The 23,218-nt window shown below is 36.1% G+C and overlaps 1 protein-coding gene across 5 annotated transcripts; it reads left to right on the top strand.

Annotated features, from left to right (window-relative positions):
• Window positions 1-2,989: 2,989 nt before the first annotated feature.
• Window positions 2,990-21,325, top strand: LOC141647797 (putative serine/threonine-protein kinase SIS8). 5 transcript variants are annotated; one of them, XM_074456127.1, is made up of 13 exons: window positions 2,990-3,794; window positions 5,415-5,852; window positions 6,684-6,787; window positions 8,009-9,219; window positions 9,309-9,349; window positions 10,590-10,658; window positions 13,491-13,591; window positions 15,569-15,647; window positions 16,411-16,509; window positions 16,599-16,667; window positions 17,544-17,593; window positions 18,135-18,311; window positions 20,905-21,325. In XM_074456127.1, exons 1-13 carry the CDS (start codon window positions 3,393-3,395, stop codon window positions 21,026-21,028), a joined length of 2,964 nt encoding a protein of 987 aa, XP_074312228.1. In that variant the 5' UTR covers window positions 2,990-3,392; the 3' UTR covers window positions 21,029-21,325. The 5 variants fall into 5 exon arrangements, with proteins under 5 accessions (XP_074312228.1, XP_074312229.1, XP_074312230.1 ...); XM_074456128.1 differs by having other exon boundaries at window positions 2,995-3,794; window positions 8,009-9,201; XM_074456129.1 differs by having other exon boundaries at window positions 2,995-3,794; window positions 18,726-21,325.
• Window positions 21,326-23,218: the final 1,893 nt, after the last annotated feature.

Below are 23,218 nucleotides of genomic sequence, written 5' to 3'. Positions count from 1 at the left end.
TCTGGATAAACCTGTCACCAATTTACCATTATTAGCATTAAAACATATGCTTTTCTGCATGAATATAAATGGTAACATATACACTGTATGTCCTAAATGTTACCACCCTAAGGAGTAAATGTAACCATAATATCAATGCTTAATTCGTCTTAATTCAATATGGCACAATGTAACCATGTTAGCTTATGTTACTACACACTAAGATGGTAACATTTATGTAAGAATGTGGTGACATGAGAAAATATGACACAATGTAACCATGTTAGCCTATGTTGCTACACACTAAGATGGTAACATTTATGTAAGAATGTGGTGACATGATAAAATATGACACAATGTAACCATGTTAGCTTATGTTGCTACACACTAAGATATGGTAACATTGATGTAGGAACGTGGTGACATAAGACAATATGACACAATGTAACCATGTTAGCTTATGTCGCTATACACTCAGATGGTAACATTGTGACACATTATCTTTTAAACAAATATGTGACCATGTTTATGCAAATATGTTATTATGGTGACAATTCTATAATCAGACTAAGATAGGTACATATGTATGATAAAGTGGTCACATTCACCAATTATGTTAACAAGTTAATAATATTGGTACCTTCCTCAAACATAGGTACATATCTTGATAAGGTTATCACATTTTCAGCAGTCACATATAAGTGTCCATGTTTAGTTATTATGTTACATGTTAAGAATAATTTGTAACGCCAAAAATCATAATATTATTTGTACATATCTTTGTTAAGGTGGTGACATTTTCAACAATCACTTACATGTCACCATGTTCAGTTTATTATGTTTACATGTTAAGAAAAATTTAAAACATAACATTGGTACATTTGTCATCTAAGGTGGTCACATTGTTAACAATCACTTATATGTTAAGAAATGATATCATCTTAGTCTGAAGTGTTCCTATTTTGTAGCTTTTATTCCAAGTAAACACCATAAAGATCAGTACTTATGACAAGAGCAACCAAATTTTAAACTTTAGTTAAAATGGTAACACCGAACTCTAAAATGCTCACACTGTACGCTAAAATGGTAACATATATAGATCAGTATCTATGAGAAGAGCAACCAAATTTTAAGCTTTGGTGAACTATAAAATGGTCACACTGTTATTATCACATTAGTCTGAAGACATATATGGGTACAAATGATGACATAAAGGTATGTGTACAATGTTATTATCTTAGAGTATAGTGTTACTATTTGGATACAATTGCTCAGACATGCATAAATGTCGTCATTACAAAAGTATACAAATGCAGAAGCACTGCAAACTTGCATATCGTCTCACGCCTCATTCTCTTGGACTTCAACTCAACACATTTTTGAAATCAGTAATCAAATCTAAGTTAGCAATAAATCAGTAATCACCTCTCTAATTTTGATAAAAACCTCATTTTTTGCCATAACAACCATAGATCTCCACATTTAAAAAAAACAAAGCAAAAGATCCAAACTTTTCAACATAAATCAAACAATATTCCAATAAAGTTATCAAATTTGAGTGAAAAAATGACATAATATTTGAAACTTTTTACATAAATAAAAACCCAACACAGTAATCAACTTAAAGTAACAAAAAATACAAAAAAATCAAACTTTTTAACATAAATCAAACAAAACCCAATAAAGTAATCAATTACCATTAAACAATACACCATCCTCGTTCTCAATATCATCAATTTGCTCGTCTAAACCGTCAAAGTAGCTACCTCCTTTTCTAATTTTGATTTTTTTTGTGTATATATTTGTGCAATTTTAGATGAAAATTGGAAGGGAATTTGTGTTGGAAGAGGGAGTTGAAGATTGTGAGATTTTAGGGTTTTAGAGAGAGGAAGTTATTTGGTTTTTAAAAATTAAAATAATTTTGTGTAGAAGAAAAGAGAAGTTCACAGAAGAAGAAAAAAAAAAAAAGAGAGAGGACTGACAATATAATAATACTCCCTATAAACCCTATAAACACTACAAATAATAAACAAACAAACCACTTGCATTGTATATCCAACCTATTTGCTTGTAAAGTGGTACTATCCGACCCGTTTTCAGCTTGGGACGGATAGCCTCCGTCACAAATGAAAATTTGTGAAATAATAATCCGGACCTCATCCAAGTAGCCATTTCCTTCCTTGAATCAGTAGTAGACATGTCAAACGGGTTGGGCGGGTCGGGTCCCGGGTCGGGTCATACGGGTCGGGTCAAATACGGGTCGGGTCAGATACGGGTCGGGTCATACGGGTCACGGGTCACGGGTCGGGTTAGGGTCAGAATACGGGTCAAGAAATAATTTTTAACGCCTTTTTTAAACGATTTTTTTAATTTAAAAAATATTTTTTTTAAAAAATTAAATATATTTTAAATTATTATTTTAGTCATATTCATCATATACAATAACTATATTGATATAATTATTAAAATAAAGTTTTTTTAATAATTATTTTATTATTAAATATTATAAAAGTTATATAAAATTGACTTTTTAGTTAAATTTTTAATTTTAAGTAATAAAAAATAATTTTTTAACTATATTTTCAAATATAATATATAAATAATAATATTTTTAATAAAATTCATGATTTTTCCTTGACCCAACGGGTCGACCCGTTCGGGTCGGGTCTCGACCCTAAAATAACGGGTCATTTCGGGTTAGGGTCAAACGGGTCGCGGGTCGAGAAAACCGGGTTTGTAACCCTAAGAAAACGGGACGGGTCGGGTCGAGTCGGGTTTACGGGTCGGGTCGAGTTTTGACAGGTCTAATCAGTAGTGCAAAATGCGTACACAAAACAAGGCAAAGTGAAAGTAGCTTACCTTGCCCAATTAAAAGTAGCAATTAATATATATTTTCCCACTATTTTGGTAGGCAAATTGAGCCAATCACAAGCCTTGTTTTCCATTAAATAATATTTTTATTTATGTTATGCTGTATTTTCATTAAGACATGAAGAAATTGCAGGCGTTTGACGTAAGTAGGGTCCATCCCAATCCCACTTGTTGGTCCTCTGTCAACTCTAAATCTCAGGGACTCTCTTTTCCTAGTTTCCATCCTCTTTGGTCTTTTTTCCAACCCTTCTCCCTCTTCCTAGTTCCTACCCTTCCTAAATCGGTAAATATTTATATGCATGTAGTTGGATTATAGAACATAGGAATAGTCTTCTGTCTTCCCTTGCTGCATATACAAAACTAAAAAAGGGTAGTAAATTCGATTTCATCAATAAATAATTAGCAAAGTCCCCCATTTTTGTTTTGTTGGTGGCTAAGTCAAAATCGAGTTTGACTATTGTATTGTATTCAGCAATGGAGGAGGTGCAGATTTGTATTGCTGCTTTAGTATTCAACCGTTATTATTATTATTAATAATTAATATGAAAAACCTCCTTAAAAAGCTGAATGTTGTGCCACCACAAAAAGCAGAAGGATCATCATCATCAAAGAAACCCTTGAATGGTTTGGCGGGATGGTTTAATAGTGTGACTAATAGAAGGAAGAGTCTTAGTCGAAATCCGGATTATTTATCGAATAAAGATAAAGATTCACAGAGCAGTTGTGGGGAGATGGGGATGGGGACGGAGGAGCATTCGAGTAATTCGAATTCCAAGGATGCTGATGTGGAGGAGGAGTATCAAATACAGTTAGCATTGGAATTGAGTGCAAGGGAAGACCCTGAGGCTGTTCAGATTGAAGCTGTCAAGCAAATTAGTTTAGCTTCTTCTACTTCCAACCATACTCCTCAGCCTCCTGCCTATCTGCTTGCTTACAGATACTGGGTACATCTAATCTAACTTCACTTTTACTCTACTTTTATTTATTATTCCTATATGCTACTTCTATATAAGAACCATCATTCATCATTTAAGCCTGTACCAATACTTGATTGACCCAAACCAATGCAGATGAAGCATTCTATGTCTACGACACCCATTTCAACATAACTAGGAGATACATTCGGTCCTACTCATGGCTTGACAAAAACATGCCCCCATTCACCTCTTTCCAGCTGCCTATATAGTGATTACTAGTTCAAGCGTTTTCTGTGGTAGAAACTGTTTGTACACTACACAAGGACGCAAGGTAGTTTATGGTTGATTACTAGTTTAAGCGTTTTCAAGGCAGAAAGTGTTTGTTCATGAAGTTAAGCTTTCTATAGAGTTTGGATTGCAGTGTAGTGCTCTTCTCTGCTGCTTTACCCTTATCCATGTTTGTTAGCGTGAACTTCTTAGCGTATGCTTATAGAGGCTCAAGTAATGTTAAGGGTTTGTTTGGTTCCATAGTTGGAGAGGAAAAAGGGGAGGGGGATGGAGAGAATGGAAGGGAAGGGCAATGCAGTAACGGTGTTCCTTCCAAATCTTTCTGATAATAGAAATGGTTTTGCTTGTAGGTAGAAAAGTTGATACCTCTGTCTACCTTCAACCGAGTTTACTAACCAAGCAAGGGATATTGTTCCCCTCCCTTTCATACCAAATCCTCCATCTAAAGTTCCAAACTAGGTGTAAATGTAGCTTTGTACTAGCCCTCTGTAGAACCAGTCCACAATGCAGTTGGGATGATGATATAACATCGGATATAATTTTCAAGATGATGGAGCGGCTTTCTATTCCGGACTCTTTTCTTCGTTGTCTCAATATTCTATACAGAGAAATAAAGAATGACATAAATGGAAATCTTCCAAGTTGTATCTGTATTACATGGGGTTTTAGAGAGCATGTTAGACTATTTTCACTTACCGTTTTCAAAGAGCCGTCTTTATGTTATCAAAATTTGGAGTCTATGGGTGAGATTAAAGACAGAGAGAAAGAAACAGCATATTCTATGGTGTACCCCCGAATTTTTCGGTTTTCTATGTTGTACCCCTACAATTTTGAAATTCGATGGTATTTATTGTCTTTGCGAACTTAATTTCTTAATTGATCTTTAAACCGTCTATTTACGTTTCCAATTACTCGATAATCTACACATTTACTTATTAGTTAGCCGAATTACCCATTAACCCACCAAATAGTATACAAATTTAACTCAAATTCATCAAATCTCCATTATCATTTCATGCTTCATAACAAAGGTTTTTAATAGTAGTTTGTGCATATAAAAAAGTGATTTGTGATGCTTTTCATATAAGATGATGATACAACATTAATGAGTCAAAATAAAGGTCAAAGTATGGTTGTTTGATAATGATAAAATTAATGGTTTGCTTTAATTTTTTTTTTTTTTTGTGTGGATGTGGAATTGTGGATCTGATATGGGTTTTGCATTGGGATACACATAACATGGAAAAATGTTCATAAATTTTCTACTATACTACCTACTTATTGAAGTTAATTTGTGATTTATGTAACCTTTCTCTGGTGTTACCCATCCCATATCATTAATTTTTCAATGCCTGACAGAATTACAATGTGCTTAGCTATGATGACAAGATCTTGGATGGTTTCTATGACCTTTATGGTGTGGGATTTGCGTGGGAGTCATCAAAAATGCCCTCTCTTGTTGATCTTCAAGGAACACCATTTTCTGAAGAAATTAAGTGGGAGGCAGTTTTGGTCAATAGTGCTGCTGATGCTAATCTTCTGGAACTTGAACAGAAGGTCCTCATTTTAGCTGCTAAGGCAAGGTCGGATCCCCTTCCAACAGGGGGTGTGGGGTTGGTGCAACAGCTTGCCATTATTGTGTCTGACTACATGGGTGGACCAGTTGTGGAACCAGATAACATCTTAAAAGCATGGAGAAGTCTGAGTTATAGCTTAAAGTCAACACTTCGGAGCATGGTGTTGCCTCTTGGGTCATTAACTATCGGACTTGCTCGCCATCGTGCTTTACTATTTAAGGTAGTCTTACCTCTCTGTGAATACCTTTTAACTTTCTTTGTGTAATGGGATCCACTTGGGTATTGTTTAATGCTGACGAGATTTTAACCCAAGGTCATGAGTATTACTCCTCAATTATGCCATTACTTTATGGTTACGTTAGCTGACCCATGCAGTTATTTATCAATATGATAAATGGCATGTCAATAGCCACTTCTGTTCCATAAAATGATTTTTTTGTTGGCCGTTTATAAAGCCCTTGTGTCTAAATCAGACTCTTTCAGCCCAAAAAAATAGTCAAAAACTCAAAATTTGTGCATATGATGTTCTGTGTGATTTTAAAGTCGTGCTGCCCGCAATTAACAACTTCAAACAAGATGATTCACTTCTTAAAATCAATCATACAACTTTATGTAATACCTCGCAAAAGTTACAGTTGAGATATTTTTCTAACCACTTTTGGAACTGAGTCCATGCTAAATCTCATGTCTTCCGTGAGTCATAATTTCGTATACACCTGATTGGTAACAGTCAAGTCTAGAAGTCATGGGACTTTATCTATTGCTAGTGTCTGGGCAAACTGACATGTTGAGTTAGCCTGAGGAAACTGACAGGTTGAGTTATAATGATCCTGCCGATGCAGTCTTGCAGATCTAGGTATACAGGAGGTAGTTTGTTTGAACAAAAAGTACAACTTACGTTCAGTATGTTTCTTTATAATTCTAGTCTGTCTCTTTGACTATCACCACGAAAATGTGCTAAATGCGTTTCTTCTTAAACATTAACTGTTCTCTGATCATCTTCTAACAGTTTATGTGTACTTCTGGCTGTTTCATGTGCTTATTTGTGAAGGTTCTGGCTGATATTGTGGATGTTCCATGCCGTTTAGTGAAAGGACAGTCATATACGGGATTTGATGATGTTGCTATGAACTTTGTAAAGATTGATGATGGAAGGTAAATTGACCTTTAGTGTGTAAACTGTTAAATTAGTTTTATGGTAGGTTGATCCTGTTGGTGAATTTTTTTAATGTGCAATGCCTTGTCATCTGCTGGTATAAGAAATGCTAATGTGTTGAGTTACTCGGTCAATATCTGCTAATATCTGCTCTGATAATCCCTTCCCCTTGAAAAGTCAAAATGAAATTGAAGAGACGAAAAAGGCATCAATGGCCATATATAGTAGGAGTGGCAAGAAAGGCAAACCCTCTGCCCATTGTGCACAAGTTTATGAGCAAAAGAAAGGTGGGTTTATCCCTATCAAGTATCTACTAGATGATTGATTGAAGCTGTAAATTTTCCCGCCTAAACACTATAACCTAGAATTGAGCCTATTTTTCTTAGTCTTTTCTATATGTATGTTGACTACAAATTGGCCTAATCATGTAGATTGAAATATATATAATATTCAAAAATTCACAATCTGCACATATGCAGAATATTTGCGTCCACCACTTTAATGATTACAAATTAATGACTATTTATGAATTATGATAAGAAATTGTGGCTAAAAAAAAATATGCATTTAGTAAAAATTTATAAAATAATATCATTAGCTTCGTTTTAAAAAAAAATATTTTAATTAAATTACACATTTGATGACATTATTCATAAAAAAATATTTTCGTTAATTTTGCAGTTTCAATTTTTTTTTTTTCTCCAATCAAAATAAAAGAATGAAAAACGTGAAAAATTAAATAGTTGTCAATTTAAAATCTATAATCTATAATATACTAAAAGTATAATTCCATATGTACCGTGCATGCATTATATGGGGTCTATACTAGCGATATATCACGCAAAATCTAAAGCATTATATGATTTTACATTCCGACACCAAGGCTTAATTAATTTCCATTGAAAAATATACGATTCATTTTTCATTTAAACATTCGACCTAAAAAATCTTGATTCTTTGTTCCAAGCCACAAGGAGATACTTAAATAATGGAGGTTAAACTCAGAAATCCATCACATATACCAGGAAAGATGCGAGAGAAAAGTGGTTTGAAAGGGAAAAATGACGGTAATTGGTAAAGCCTTTCTCACCCTTACACAAGCAATAGCGACTAACATGACTGAAATGCTATTTGTGTTTTTTGTATTTGTTTTCAAAACAGAAATGCCTACTTTAGTTATGTCTTAAATCACTGGCTACCTTAACTATTTACGTTAACAGGGAATTCATTGTTGATTTAATGGCGGATCCAGGGACATTAATTCCAGCTGATGCATCAGCAACTCATATTGACTATCCAGATTCTCTTTCTTCTTCTGGTCCATTGTCAAGGGACGTAGAGTCAGTTATGGGAACCAGCAGCAGCAATGCAGTGAGCTCACTTGACGAACCATCAGGTTCCAGGACAAAGCTGCCTGTTGGACAAGATGCTTCCACTGACTCTATTGTTGTTACTGCTAATCTTAACCTACTCCAGCCTGAAATGCGTGAAAAAAAATCTGACCTATCTAGTGAGGTGGAGAAGTTACTAGCTGAGGAGGCTCCATCTAGAGCTAGTTATCCTAATTTCCATGCTAGATCCCCTTCTTGGACTGAAGGAGTAAGTTCACCGGCAGCACGTAAAATGAAAGTTAAGGATGTTTCACAGTACATGATTGATGCTGCCAAAGAAAATCCTCAACTCGCTCAGAAACTTCACGATGTGTTACTTGAAAGTGGAGTTGTTGCACCTCCGAACCTTTTCAGTGAAGTTTATGAGGAACATGAAGATGTATCAGTCACCTTTGCAAAGCCTCGGTCAAAAATTAGGAAAGAGAACATGAATAAACAAGAATCTAGAAGGCCCAAGGATCCAGATAATCCTATTCAGCCTAAGTGTTTGCCGCCTTTGCCTCATCCTGCGGGATCTACTAGACCAACTACGGGCCTAGCCTTGAATAATCTTCAGCCTGATCAAGGGTCTCAGATCAACAACTTGATGGATTCAGATGAGGGTGGTGACCCTTCAATATTTGGGAAGAATGTTCCTGTTTCAGCAGCTGCAGCTGCTGCTGTTATTGCGTCATCCATGGTAGCCGCTGTTGCCAAATTTGAGCTTCCAATTGCAGCTGCCGCGACTGCTACTGCTGCAGCAGTGGTAGCAACAACGGCAGCGGTCGGTAAGCTAGAGGGGTTTCCTCATTCACCGGATAAAGATAGCGGTTTTCATGAAATGTCTGGGTCGAGAAGTGGAGAGGGAGATGATGCTTGTCAGGAGCCACTTGGAAGTGACAAGGAGCGAGACGCTTATCGATCGAATCAAGAGAGAACATCTGATAGATCAGCTGGGGGTGATAGTGCAGGTAGTACACGATCTGATGTGTCATTTGATGATGTGGCAGATTGTGAGATTTCGTGGGAGGAAATCACATTGGGTGAGCGTATCGGATTTGGTACCAGACATTACTTTTCATTATTTAAGTATTCGTAAGTTTTACATGTGTTTAGGATACCATCATTTTCTTCGTCGTTTGTTTTCTAGGATCATATGGTGAAGTTTACCGTGGAGAATGGCATGGAACAGTAAGTAATATTTTCTGATGGCTGTTTCATGTTTATTGTTATAATTAGTATTCATGTTGCTGACCTAAGAGTTGAGAGAAATATTATCTGATTACTTATTATTTCGAGTTTAAACTTTAGGACTCCAGGAACTTTTTGTAACTCAATTTATATCCATCACTTTTTACTTATGGTCGACTGAAAAGTTCATCATGATGAGGCGAGCTGCGTGGAATTAAGATGTAAAAAAGATGTGAGCATTGTATAGTTCTGAGAAAAGCAGCAAATGCAGAGTAGCCACCATGAATCTAGAAATATTACGTTTGGGAAAATGGGATTAACAAATTCAACTTCCGTGTGACTTTCGTGGTTGTTGTCATTTGTTTTTTTCCACAATGTCCAACTTGTGGTCTCCATGTATAACAAAAGGAATGTTTACTAAACTGTAAAATTGGCTATAGTTCGACTGCACAAAGCTCCTTTAGATGACAAATGTGATAAGCTGCAAAAAGCTGTGAACTGCAAACATAACATCTGTGTCTAAACCATCTTAAATATATTGTAATAGCAAATTAGTCACTGAGACTACTGAAAATTTAGCACAGCAATCTTTTTCCATGGAGGCTTTAGTGCTACTAAGTACTAACAGATACTCCCTCCGTACCACACCAAAGGTAACGTAGGGGAAAATGGAGTATTTAAGAAAAGGTGGAAAAAGTAAGGGTAAAGAGGGAAAAAATAGGTGGGGTATGTAATTGTGGGTTGGTAGGCGGGGTATGTAATAGCATTTTGTGTAAATATCAAATGGGTATAAGGATAACTTGGTAATATTATGGGCCAAATAAGGGATGTTACCTTTGGTGTGGTACGTCCGTTTATAGTAAGTGTTACCTTTGGTGTGGTACGGAGGGAGTATATGCTAGGCATGATATACGTTATGCCCCTCTTTTCCCTAGAAAGTTGTGCTTGTCACGTCACAATCTTACGGATGTGTATTACTTTTTTTTGAAGGGTTGATGTTGTTCTTACCAAGTCGGGCTGTCTTATTCTTGGAGTTTGATCTGATATAAATTTATAATTGAATAAAAATGGGTTCATGTTCTATTTGTTTTCCATTTACTGTTTACTGCTTTAATATTTTGGTTGCCTCTTTTTGCATTCATGATTCTTATGCATCTTTCTGTTGTCTGCATACGTATATGTGGATGGTTAGATTGCCATGTCAACTGTAAAAGTTTATAGTACTGTTCCCGTGTTTCAGGAAGTTGCTGTTAAGAGGTTCCTGGATCAAGATATTTATGAGGAGTCACTTGAAGAATTTAAAAGTGAGGTACAATCTCTCTCACCCCACTCTCCCTGTTTATTTTATGTGAGGATTTTGTTTTGATATTCTAATATGCACGGGGTATGTGGTAGTAGTCGAGGGTTGAACAGGTCAAATTGAGAAATGTAATACCATTTTCCTAAGTTAAATCCCGGCCTTTAGGGAAATAGGCTTTGGAACTTGTTCTATTTTCTTGTTTCTTTGATGGAGTCATTGAGCAAAGGTTTAGATCAAAATGGTTGTTTGAGTTTCGAGGTTAATTTTTTTTTTTTTTTTTTTTGGTGATGCACTAATATTTTTCTCTCTCTCCACCCAATAGAAAATCATAACTATCGAAGTCGGACCGTCTGACCTAAGTACCTAACCACTCAGCTTTTTCTCTTTGACCAAGCTTGATGTTGGAATGTAAGAAACCCACATGTGAAATCCCACATTGGCGGTGGAGTAGAGAGTTGCTCACTTTATAAGGCCTAAGGGTTCTCCTCCTATTGCTAATTGTTTTTAGGAAAGATGAAATTCCCTTGTGCTTGTGAAGTGGGCACTCTCTCTCCGTTTGGGTATGGCCAGATCCATTTCAAATACTAACATCAACATGGTGTCAGAGGCCGGGGTCACCTGGGTTCCCATAAATATAACTGTGCCATTGGTGGAGGGCCCTCTCTCTGGATTCCAAATTTCTGTTCCCGCTCCAGTGTGCCCCCATGGTGTCATCCTGGGTCTGTTAAGTGGGCTTCACATCATCTGAAGGGGAGTGTTGGAATGTAAGAAATCCACTTGTGAAGGCCGACATTAGTGTTGGAGTAGAGAGTTGCTCACTTTATATTTTATAAGGCCTTGGGGATTCTCCTCCTTTTTCCAACTGGTTTTAGGAAAGATAACGTTCCCTTGGGCTTGTGAAGTAGGTACTCTCTCTCTCTCTCCCCTTTCGGTTATGGCTAGACCCATTTCAAGTTTTAACACTCGACAATAATACAGGTCACACAATAACCTGAAGTTTATAAGGAGAAACTCTCTTGTGAGACTGTCTTACCATAACGTTGTTAACAGAAGTAGTAGGTTTCAAGAAGGAACAATGAATTTTCAAGCTTAAGGAGTGAGTTTAGATTTTTAAATATTTTATAAGAGCACTACTTTTTCAAAGGCAAAACGTTTCATGTTAAGATCTCACCCATTTAATTTTACAAGCCATTAGTTTTCACGATGATCTTTAAGGTGAGACTGTCAGTATTTGAACAAAATAAAGCTGTCATGTTTCACTTCCTCGGACATTTCTCACATTCCTATCAAGAATCTTCTGCCAAAGTTCAGAACTTCACACCTCTATCCTGTTTCGGTGTCTTACAAATTTGTATCTCATTTGGAATAATATCAGCATCTTCTTATTGCCCGTTTGATACTTGTGTCCGAATGGGGCTACCTTCTATTTCCGATAGTTGTGTTATGTGGTGATTTTGGCATCAATTTGTATTGTTAATCAGTTTAAACCTGTGATAGAGCTCGGTAGAGACTTGTTATTAGTCCCAAAATGTAACACCATCGATAACATTCAGATTGATTAGTAAACCCATTGTTTTCCTTTACTTTTCTGTGTTGATATATGTTCCTTACACTGTTCATTACACAATGTAGATTAATAGGCTCATAATGATTATTGTTGTCTTGAGTTCATGCATGTATTGGTATCTTACGAGTTAAGCCCAAGATAAGGGTCTAAACTTTTCATTTTTTTCCAGTTAAGGGTTTGAACTTCTAAATATTCCAGTTAAGGGTCTTCATCCACATTTCGATCCATATTTCTGTTAACTTTAAGATTACTTGCTACTTCTATCATTCTATTTAGGATATAGTCAAATATTGTTAACTATGTTATAATTTTTACGAGATTGAATTAAAAGAAAACATTTTGCAATTCCATATAAATTATTGTTTGCTATTCGTATCACTTATCCGAGTTTAATGTCTCTAACAACTAGACTTGGCAAAAATGACCCGATCAAAATGACCGACCTGAATAATCCGACCTGTACTCGACCCGGCACCCAAACTCAAGACCCAAAACCCGAATTGACTCGACTCACTATAACCCGGCCTGAATTTTTTTATTGTTGCAAACTTATTATTATCTATGAAACCTTTGATAATAGTTGAGCCGAAAATGACCGGAACCTGAAATAACCAGGCCCGACCCAAACCGTAGCTAGCTAACCCGAAATCTATTCGAACCGAACTGACCAGACACAAACCTGACCCGGAAACTTACAGCTATGTGGTGACCCACTTCAACAATGTAAAAACTGATCGTTTCCATTGCCACCGTCACTCGTCAGGTGAGCCTTCTATAGCTCCTTCGCTGGCAGAAGTGAATGACAAGAAGAAGAATAAGCTTTCAAATGGAACACGAATAAATCCTTATTAGTTAGTCATCTCTTTTAAATAAGATGTTATCAATCACGAACTAATTAATTTAGGTGAACTTCCAAACAACTAACGTGAAGTTTAACGGAATTATGGATGGGAGACCCTTAGCTGGAAAGTATAAAAGTTCAGACCCTTATTTGGAAAAAAATGAAAAGTTTGGACCCTTATCTTAGCTTTAACTCCCTTACGGTCAAGTTAAGTATTGCACTTCTGCTTATAACGTAGATTAATATTTAGGTTTCCATTGATACATTAATCCATGCATGGGCTGATACGTCTTCACACTTAACGATTTTCCTTGAGGTTCTGCTCACTCTATAATTTTATAATGTGTAATTATAAGCTGGTAAGTGGTATAGGTATGTCATTAAAGCATCAAGAATAAGTGATGTGGTGAGCAACTTTCTATTTTAATGTCAGGTTCGGATCATGAAAAGACTAAGACATCCAAATGTTGTTCTTTTCATGGGAGCTATAACTCGTCCACCAAATCTCTCAATTGTTACGGAATTTCTTCATAGGTATGATTGCTTGTTTCACTTTGGATACTTCATATTGCATTAGTAATTTCATAAATCAAACTAGTAGAAAACGATCATTGGTATAAATTTGCTCAGACCAATCTTACTCTGTCAGTTAACAGAGTCAAGGAAACCCTACCACTCATTAATCCACCTTGAATGTGATCCTCTTTATAAGCATTGACTTAACGAGAATGATGATGTATGAGACAGTTAACCTTCTGTGCTAAACTGCAAATTTGCTGCTTCTCGTTTAGCTGTTTGAAAGAATTATGCATGGCTCACTGTTAAATCTGAATGCTCATTGGTAACTGAAAAGAATAATGACTCTTGTTAGATAATGGGGAGTTGAAAAATTGTACTATGCGGAGTGATTGACCCACATGTTTTCTGTTTTGAGGAACTCACATTTTTGTTTGGCGTGTATTTTTGTGATTCCCAATGGATGTTATGCATATAATTGATGCTATTTATGGAAATTTCGCATCAAATAGAAGTGCTGCCTACTTGACAACTCCTTTAGTATCATGGGATGAGGCATATTGAGAAAGGTTGTTGGAATTGGCAGCCATAGAGAAGTATCCTTGGTGGTTAGCTACTAAGGCTGACCATCTCTAGTTAAAATAGGTTGATCATGTGTACTTAAAGGGTACGAGATGGAAGGTATGTGAACTAGTAACACTAGTTGGGCTTGGAGAAAGATTTGCTCTGTGAATGATAAAATGAAAGAGAGATATTTTGATAATACATGGGCAGGATCCACTAGAAAATACAGTGTCTGCTGGTTATGAATGGCTCATTGGTATGAGGCTGAAAGTGGCTTGGTGGATGTTTTAGTGGAGCCGTTTGAGTGTATCAAAGCATACATTTATGGCATGGTTAATGGATCTTCTCCACTGTAAATGACCAAGGTAAGGGAGGAAAGATCGAAGTACCGTAATGTGATGATTCTATCTATCCCAGCTGAGCTAGCGTTATAGGATAGGTTTTGAGAATGCCTATGTTCACTGCGGTTTACTATAAAATTCCACCATTGCGATCCAATATCACCCTCTCTGGAAAGACAATGGAGAGGCTATGAGAAGAAATGCATGATCACCTTTAGACTAGGGATAGACTTCAAAATTTTGAAATTTGCATAAATGATTCATGTTTACATTGTGGTGTGGCTGTTTAAAGACATGAGCTTTTCTTTGGTGAGTGCAAACTAGTGAGATTTTCGGCATGCTATTTGAATGGCTTAAAGTGCAGATTCCTCCCAAGCAGACTGGTTTGGGGAGTGTTTAGAGCGGAATGAAATCTTTACTGGTACAGAAAGCTATCATGGCATGTGTCAATACCCTTAATCATGTGCGTGAGGAGCACTCGTAGGGTTAATCAGATGGTGTTGTTTCCCAAAGTTGTCCTGAAATTATTAAGAACGAGATATTTTAGGGATGCATTGCAAAGTTTCAGGGTCCCTTGAATCATGGAGATGTACACTTGCTACTTGATTGGAATAGCACATGCTTTATCTAGTGTTCTTTACTTTTTTTTTTCCTGTAATATTTTCATCCCATTTCATATCAAAAGTGTAGTACGTTGAATTTTTTTATTAATGATGGTATGGGGGGATTGTCTTTGTTTGATTTTTATTTGAAAAGTTAACACTCCCACCCCAGAAAAGGGATCTAAATGGATAATTAGTTCTTACTCCCTATAGCCAAAACAACAATGAGTGTATTGATCCATCACTAATATATCAAAACCAATTCAATTTTATTTATTTTAAAATTACAAGCAGAATCTTCATTTTTTGATTTTGTGCCGTTTTTATGTATAGTTTATTTTCTGTAACGTATTTGGTTTGAACTGTTGTTTGTCAGATTTCACACTTTTAAACATTCTATAACACTTTAGTTTCGTTAAATAAGCGGTATGACTTTTAGAGTTAACTTGGATTATTTGTTGTCACATTTTTTCATTACTTTTCTGCAGAGGTAGTCTATACAGATTAATTCACCGGCCTAACAATCAGTTAGATGAAAGGAGGCGTTTGAGGATGGCCTTTGATGCTGTACATGTCTTCTCTTCCTTTCTAGTTTGAGTAACTTGACAATACCATCTATTTAGACCTGTTAAACGGGTCAGGCGAGCGGGTTTTCGGGTTTGGACATTTGGGGTTCCAGTAAAATACGGGCCGGGTATATTGGGGTTGTAAAATACGGGTTTGTAGGTTTATACGAGTATCAGGTCGAGCGGGTTATATTAACGCCTTTTGCAAATGTTTCTTTAATCTTAACTATAAATGTAGTTATTCTTATTTTTATAATTATCTAGTTTAGTATATAATATTAGTAAGAATAAACATTTTTTGTCTAGTATATTCAATATCACATTATACAAAGTATTGAATTTGATCAGTTATAATTCATATGTGACAAGTAGTGACTATATTTATATGGTAATCATTTGAGTAATTAATCATGTGGTAAAAGTGTAAAACTATGCTTTAAAAAAAATATAAGCATACTTTTTTTCAAAATTTTGAACATTTAGATTATTTCTATCATTTTATATTTTTATATTAGTCTCATTTGCTTTTAAATACAGATTTTCGATAAATTTGTCCATTTACGAGTCGGGGAACGGGTCGGGCGGTCTTGACCCTAAATGTGCGGGATATTATCAAGTTGGGTGCGTTTCGGGTTCTTTTTGGGTTATTTCCGGTCGGGTTTCGGTCGGTTTTTACGTTCTAGCCGTCTTTTGACAGGTCTACATCTATTTATAATATTTTTTCCAAAAAAATAACTTTCATCCAATTTATGCGTCAATTTCAGGCACGAGGTATGAATTATCTACACACCTGCTCACCAGTGGTAGTCCACCGTGATTTGAAATCACCAAATCTTCTTGTTGATAAAAATTGGGTTGTCAAGGTTGCTTTTTTCTAATTTGGTTCTCAAGCTCATATGTTTATTTTCCATTTCGTGTCTTTTGTTAAATTATCTAACATGTTGTTTGTTAGGTTTGTGATTTTGGGTTATCACGTATGAAGCATAGCACCTTTCTTTCTTCACGTTCAACTGCAGGAACAGTAAGTGATCATATGGTTTCATGCTGTTTTTTAGCTTTTAGAGTCAATGCAATAAGTAAGCAATGGAAAAATTAAAATGGCTCACTAAACTATCCGCGCTTTGTAGTAGTAGTCGGTGAACTGATTCCCTACGCATTTTTCATTTTGTATCATCCATAAAGGATATCTCTATCAATCAGTGAAGTGTAAAATTGCATACATCCTAACCCCCTTAAGTTGCTTATCAATCAGGAGCCTTTGTGGCACTAGGTTAATTGTTGTTCTAAGTGACAAATCAAATTTCGGTAGACAACTTGATCCATGTAATGTAGTTGGATGGTTCAGTTGATCAACTAATCTTGCTATATTAGTATCCTGCTATGTTCCTGAAATGCCATTTATAGAAGCTGATTATGGTCCTTCGTGCTCCCAACACGCTCTACGTTACTTATGAATTTAATTAGGCATAATAATCAGCAATCAAGAAGGTTTAACTGTTTAATAAACCAGCAATGTCTTTGCATCTTCAGCTTTCACATTAATACTCTGATACGTATGTACCAACGTCCCCACTTTTACGTCACTATAATCTGTTAGAGCTACAATTTTAAGGCTTAGGTATTCGTATATATTAATTTTGCATCTTCATCTTTTACATTAATACTCGGTAGCATTCTATTGGCTTACAATTTGCTAAAAGCCGAATTTTTTGGTGTCCTATAATTACATTATAAGTTGTACTTTTGTCTGCAATGATATTCTCTGTGGTTCTGGAACTTTTTCTCCTTTTGGTGCCATGGCAGTTCATGCTATGTGTATAATTAGGATAATATACTCAACTTTGTTTAAACGTGATTTTCTTTCTTGTGAAGTTTCACAATTTTTGTACTTCTTCAGGCTGAATGGATGGCTCCAGAAGTGCTGCGAAATGAACCTTCGAATGAAAAGTATGTATGTTGTGTTACCGAAATGAAAAACATCTTAAAATTGCGCATAATTACATTGACCTTTTGAATGTAACCTCATTTGCCCCCTGAGTTTGTTTGATTTATCTACATCTCCAATGTTGTGCTAGGATATATATATAAAACTTGGAGCCAAAATAGCTAATTGGCACCAATTCAACCAATAACTTCCTATTTTAAATACTCTTAATTTGAAAACAACATCCCAATGCCTTAAAGGCTTTGGGCTACCGCCTATGACGGGATAACGGATTAGATGTACAATCTCTCTTCTGTGTTGACAACATTGAAAGGTCGTTCCTAACTCCGTTAAAAAAAAGGAGTGGACCAATTAAGTACCTAACTCCGTTAAAAAATTAATCAACCAATTATTAGAGTGGACCAAATCCATTGCAAAAAACCAACCAAAACCCCTTATATTTACTAAATTTACAATTTTCATGGTCAATAAGAGTACTATTTCTGATAGTGGTGTCGTTTCCATGTGATTCAATTTATGACCTAATCGATAGATATCTTGTAGGTGTGATGTGTTTAGCTATGGGGTCATATTGTGGGAGCTTTGCACTCTGCAACAACCATGGGGTGGAATGAATCCAATGCAGGTGGTTGGTGCTGTTGGCTTTCAGCATCGGCGCTTGGACATACCCGACACCATCGATCCTGCGGTTGCTGATATTATACAAAAATGCTGGAAAACGTGAGTAATTTAATGGAATAATAATTAAAGCATTGTGCATATATTTTAGGAATTTAATTGTCTGCTTATTATTTGCCGCTAATTTTGGTTGCCTAATTCAGTAATCAATTATGAGAGTCGCAATCTAGGAATTGTGGGTATTGATGCACTGCTACACATCCAGAAAACAACTAATTAAAAAGGTAGATAGTAATGGTGTTTTGATGTTGAACTTTATAGGAAGATTCTGTGCAATGGAACTTATTGTACCATGATTGAATGGCAATTTCTAATACAACTTAAATCAGATAAGGGTGTCTAGAACCTGTTTATTGAAATTTGAGGCTTAAAACTGCATTAGCTGACTTCAGGCTTTGTTTTCTGCCATTTATCTTTGAGATTATATAATATTGGGTGCGTCATTACCTTATACAGAGGGCATACGAGTTTCAGCGACATGGAGAACATAACATGAGGTTTAACAAATAATGCAGTTGAAGGAAATGGGTTATGAGTTGAGTCATTGTTCTTTGAGCTGCCGCTTCACGTTCCTTTATTATAGAATTTTTCCTTTTGGCATGTTGTCTTTTCTGTGGATTCGGACCCCATCCTTTTATTAGTTTTGATCAAAGTACCTTTGCATTCCCACGGCTCGAACCCGAGACCTTTGGTTAAGGTAGAACAACTCCTTATGAGTTGATGTAAGTGAACGTGACAAATATAATGTCTTTGTTCTCGAATATTTTTCTGCCACCAAGCTGCATTGTGAAACAATGTCAACCACCTACACACGATTTTGTAATGCTGCTTTCTTTTGTTCATGAGACACTTTGCCGAATACTGCAATACTGGACTCTTTTCGACGAGTAGTCCAATGTATACAAGTCAGCAAGGTACCATAACAATCGATATGCTTTTGATGGAAGCATTCTATAGTGGTTTGGATTTAGCTGCTTGTGGTGAGGAAATGATATGCCGGGTGGTAAGATAATCCAAAAGTGGACCGTGGTCTAGACCATACCTATAGATATATTGCATGAGAAAACTTGTGGAGTGTTTCAATTCCTAGTGGTGAGACATTTTTGAGAGTTTTTCGGTTTAAACCAATGACTTAGTAGACTTTTTTGTTGGTTGTGCTGGATTGATCATGTAGATAATCGAGATTATTGACGAGATTTCCCACTCAGTTTTTTATAGGAAATTTGGGAGAAAATTTTCTTTTACCTGTTTGTGCTTGACATCAAACTTCCACTGTGAAAACCAACTTGTCTACCTGTGTAATTGTGCTCGAGGAAGAGTTTTCTGTTTGAACAATATCATCTTAGGGAAAGATGACGTGCCAATTTCTATGAGAAAATGTTGTCCAACAAGATATGTGAACAGTAAGCTAAATAAAGAAATGGTGTTTAGTAAGCTAAATAAAGGAAGGGCTTGTGTTTTATGATGTGATTAATATATTCTAATATTGAAACAATATGCTTGTAATATTCCCTTTACCCAAAGAGATCTTGGGCGGCACCATTTGGATTAGTCACAAAAGTGCTGCCCTCGAAACTCTAGAACACTTCTTCCATGACTGTAGTTTTGCTGAGCGCATGTGGGCAGGCTCTTGTCTTGGTATCCCGTATCCATAGTTCAATGGGGAGGAGTGTCTCTTTCCAAGTTTGGATGGTTAACCGTTAACTGGTTAAACTTAATCCAAAAATACGAGGCTAATCAAACATGGACAATCACTTCCTCCAGTATCTTGGCTGTAATATGGGCAGCGAGAAATGATATGATTTAAAAGTGAAAATCCAAATGGCATGTTATCAATGGTATTGTATCAACAAGGGATTCATAATGCAACCCAGGCCTTAGAAATGACGAGTGCAAACAAACAAGATGGAAGGACATCAACTAATGATGATGAGGGAATACTGCATCAAAGACAGTAAATTATGGCGGGATGTCCAACCTTTGTTATTGGTAAAGGAAAACTTTGTTGCCTTTTGCGAGGTTATGTTGATACAGGATGACGTAAGCCATGTGAAGCAGCAATAGGATGGATTATTCAAAGACCGAGCTTATACCTATAGAAGGAAAAAATTCAGCCTCTGATGTCGATATCATTGACGTTGGGTTGGGGGTCCTAGGATTAGTCACAAATCCTTTATAAATGGTCCCCTGGTAAACCCGAACAAGTCATCAACTTAACACTGGAAGAGCAAGCCAAGGTTATTGTTGCTCCTTGAAGCAACAATGAAATGGATGCCTCCAAGTCGAAGGCAGAATTTCCCGAATTGCTTCACATCTAGGACTCGTTGATCGAGTATGTTTTTGAGCCAAAAAAGAAGACGAATTAGTCTGCTTGAGTTGTGAAATTTTGTACATGGCAAAGTTAGACAAGGCGATAACAGTAGGTCGTAGGTAAATTTTTTTCATACCTATATGCAAGTAGGTACTTTTCGCATTTCTTAATATTAATTCTTAGCTTAAAACTCGCTATTATGGTGGTCGTCCAACTAACCTTTCCGCAAGGTATTTCTATGTTTTTGCATGGTGTATTCTATATTTCTAACAACATTAGTTCATACTTAATGCAAAGCTAACACCTTGTTATTGAACGTTTTAGAGATCCAAAATTGAGACCTAGTTTTGCTGAGATAATGGCATCACTGAAGCCACTACTGAAGCCTATAACAGGTCCACAATTGCCTAAGCCAAGTCCCTCAAGAGGCGGTGCTCATGATAGATAATAATTATCAAATATGCAGAGGCCAAGTCAAAAGAAGTCTATACTGTTGAAAAGAAATTGTACAAATGAGGCTGATTCAACATGTTTAGCAATATTTGACATGAATGTAGTTCTTCTGTATTCTCATTGTCCTGCTTGTATTCCTGGATATACCCTTGTTGCCTCTGTATTTATTTATTTTTCCTTGCTTTTTGTTCTATTTTTTCAGGTATAGGTTCCTTGTATTATTGAATTGATGAAAACTATGGATCAGATTGTCATTATGGTTATTTATAGAAATATAGATAGTTTCAATCCTTGTGTTGTTTCCGTCGCTGTCCTAGTTTTCTCGAGTGTAGTATCTATATTTAGCTAAACGAATGTCCCAAAATTTTCTTTGCGTATTGATAAAAGTATAAAATCTCTTGACTGATAAAAAGAAAAGCCATATAAGTTAAGGCTGAGCAAAAAATTCAATTATCCGATTTGAATCTGATTCGAAAATATGGATATTCGATCTGAAAAGGAGTTTCATTTTCGGGTATTGGATCGGATTCAGATATCAAACTTGATTTTCGGATATCTGATCCGATCCGATAAAATGTCTTGCTCCCTAATTTTTACACTGGGGAGCCCAAATTAGATTATACTCATATATAAGAACTCTTTTCATTGCATAACCCTGAATATGCGCACAAATTGTTGTATAAGACGGTCTCTTAACATAAGACTAACCCATTTATTAAAAGGCCCAATATATAAAAAAAATCATATAGATGTCAACGGTCAAGAAACACAGCCCTACGATTGACGGTTATACTTTGTAGTTTGCTCTTCAACTTCTTTTATTATTTGGCTCCCAGCACGTCATACCACCATTGATACCACCTACAATGACTATTTCAGATCAAATCCAGCCTCAAACGCCGACTATGCTCTACCCATAACTCCTCCACACAGATATTCATCTCAAGACCATAAATTTCTTATTTAAAACATTTGGTTTTGAAACTAAAATCGGTATTCAATATCTAAAAACTTTGGATGATAAAAATAAAGCAAAAACAGGAAAATTTCAAGCTAAAATTAGGAGTTTTATACTTAAAATTTTTGGATAATATATAAGCCAGTTAAAATTCGAGTTAACCATATAGCAGTGAATATAAAGTAAATTGAAACCAATAATTTTTAACTTAATATAAAAATCAATCAACATAAAAACACGAGTATTCAAATTAAAACAAGGAATTAGTGAAAGTTTATAATTATTGAATTTTAATTTTAAAATCTGAAATCTATAGTACTAATTTTGAAACGGAGTAAACCAAAAACTTATGTGGAGTAATTATTTTCAAATAGAAACACACAATATTAATTTAAAAACTCAAATTTTTTTTATATAAATACATGAGTAATCAAGTTAAAACCTGGTTATTGGCACCGTCATCACCGTGGCTCGGAGGGAAAATGGCGAATCGTTATCATCGACGTTCTTCTATAGAGGAGCGCTGGGAAGCATGGGATAGTCCGTAGAGCGAAGGTGATGGCCATATAGGTGTTAGTTCGGTGATTGCATGGATGGGGCCGGTGACTGAGGAACTGGTAGGGGCTGAGGAAGTGTCGTCCAGTACGAGAGGTTATTAGGTTGATGATATTAATGAAGAACAAGGGGAAGGTCAGAGCGTGTCTTGGTTTTATTCTGTTTATAATCATCATTGTTAGTGGGCTAATTATCCTATTGGACCCGTCTTATGCTATATGACGGTTCTATAGGAGAGTTACTTAAAAGATGTGTTTGGTGGGGGTGTGGGAAAAGGAAAAGGGAATGAAAATCCTCGATACCCTTTATTAGTGTTTGTTTAATAAATCAATCATTCCCTTACCCTCCTTCTTACCCCTAATCTCTCTACATCCATTCCTCCACCCCTAGAGTAACTCATTCCCTTTTTGTCATTCATCCAATCACCCTCAACCTATCCACAACAACCACCCCGCCTTATGCCCTTTGCCACTCACACCCAATCTGTAGCCACAACCGCACGCCATAAGCGACTGCCCTCCTGCCAACATGGCCGCCGGCGAACCTACACCTTGCGCCAACGACTAATCCGTACGAAGTATTAATTGTACAACCTATTCACCATGTTCCATACGAATGGACAAAAACAAACGGAGTATTAAATTGCTATGCATTTCTTGTTGTTTCATAAGA

This window comes from Silene latifolia, chromosome 3, assembly GCF_048544455.1.
Source record: "Silene latifolia isolate original U9 population chromosome 3, ASM4854445v1, whole genome shotgun sequence".
NCBI classification, from domain to species: Eukaryota; Viridiplantae; Streptophyta; class Magnoliopsida; order Caryophyllales; family Caryophyllaceae; genus Silene; species Silene latifolia.
The sequence above is the reverse complement of the archived record's forward strand: the minus strand, read 5'-3'. Positions and strand labels throughout refer to the sequence as shown.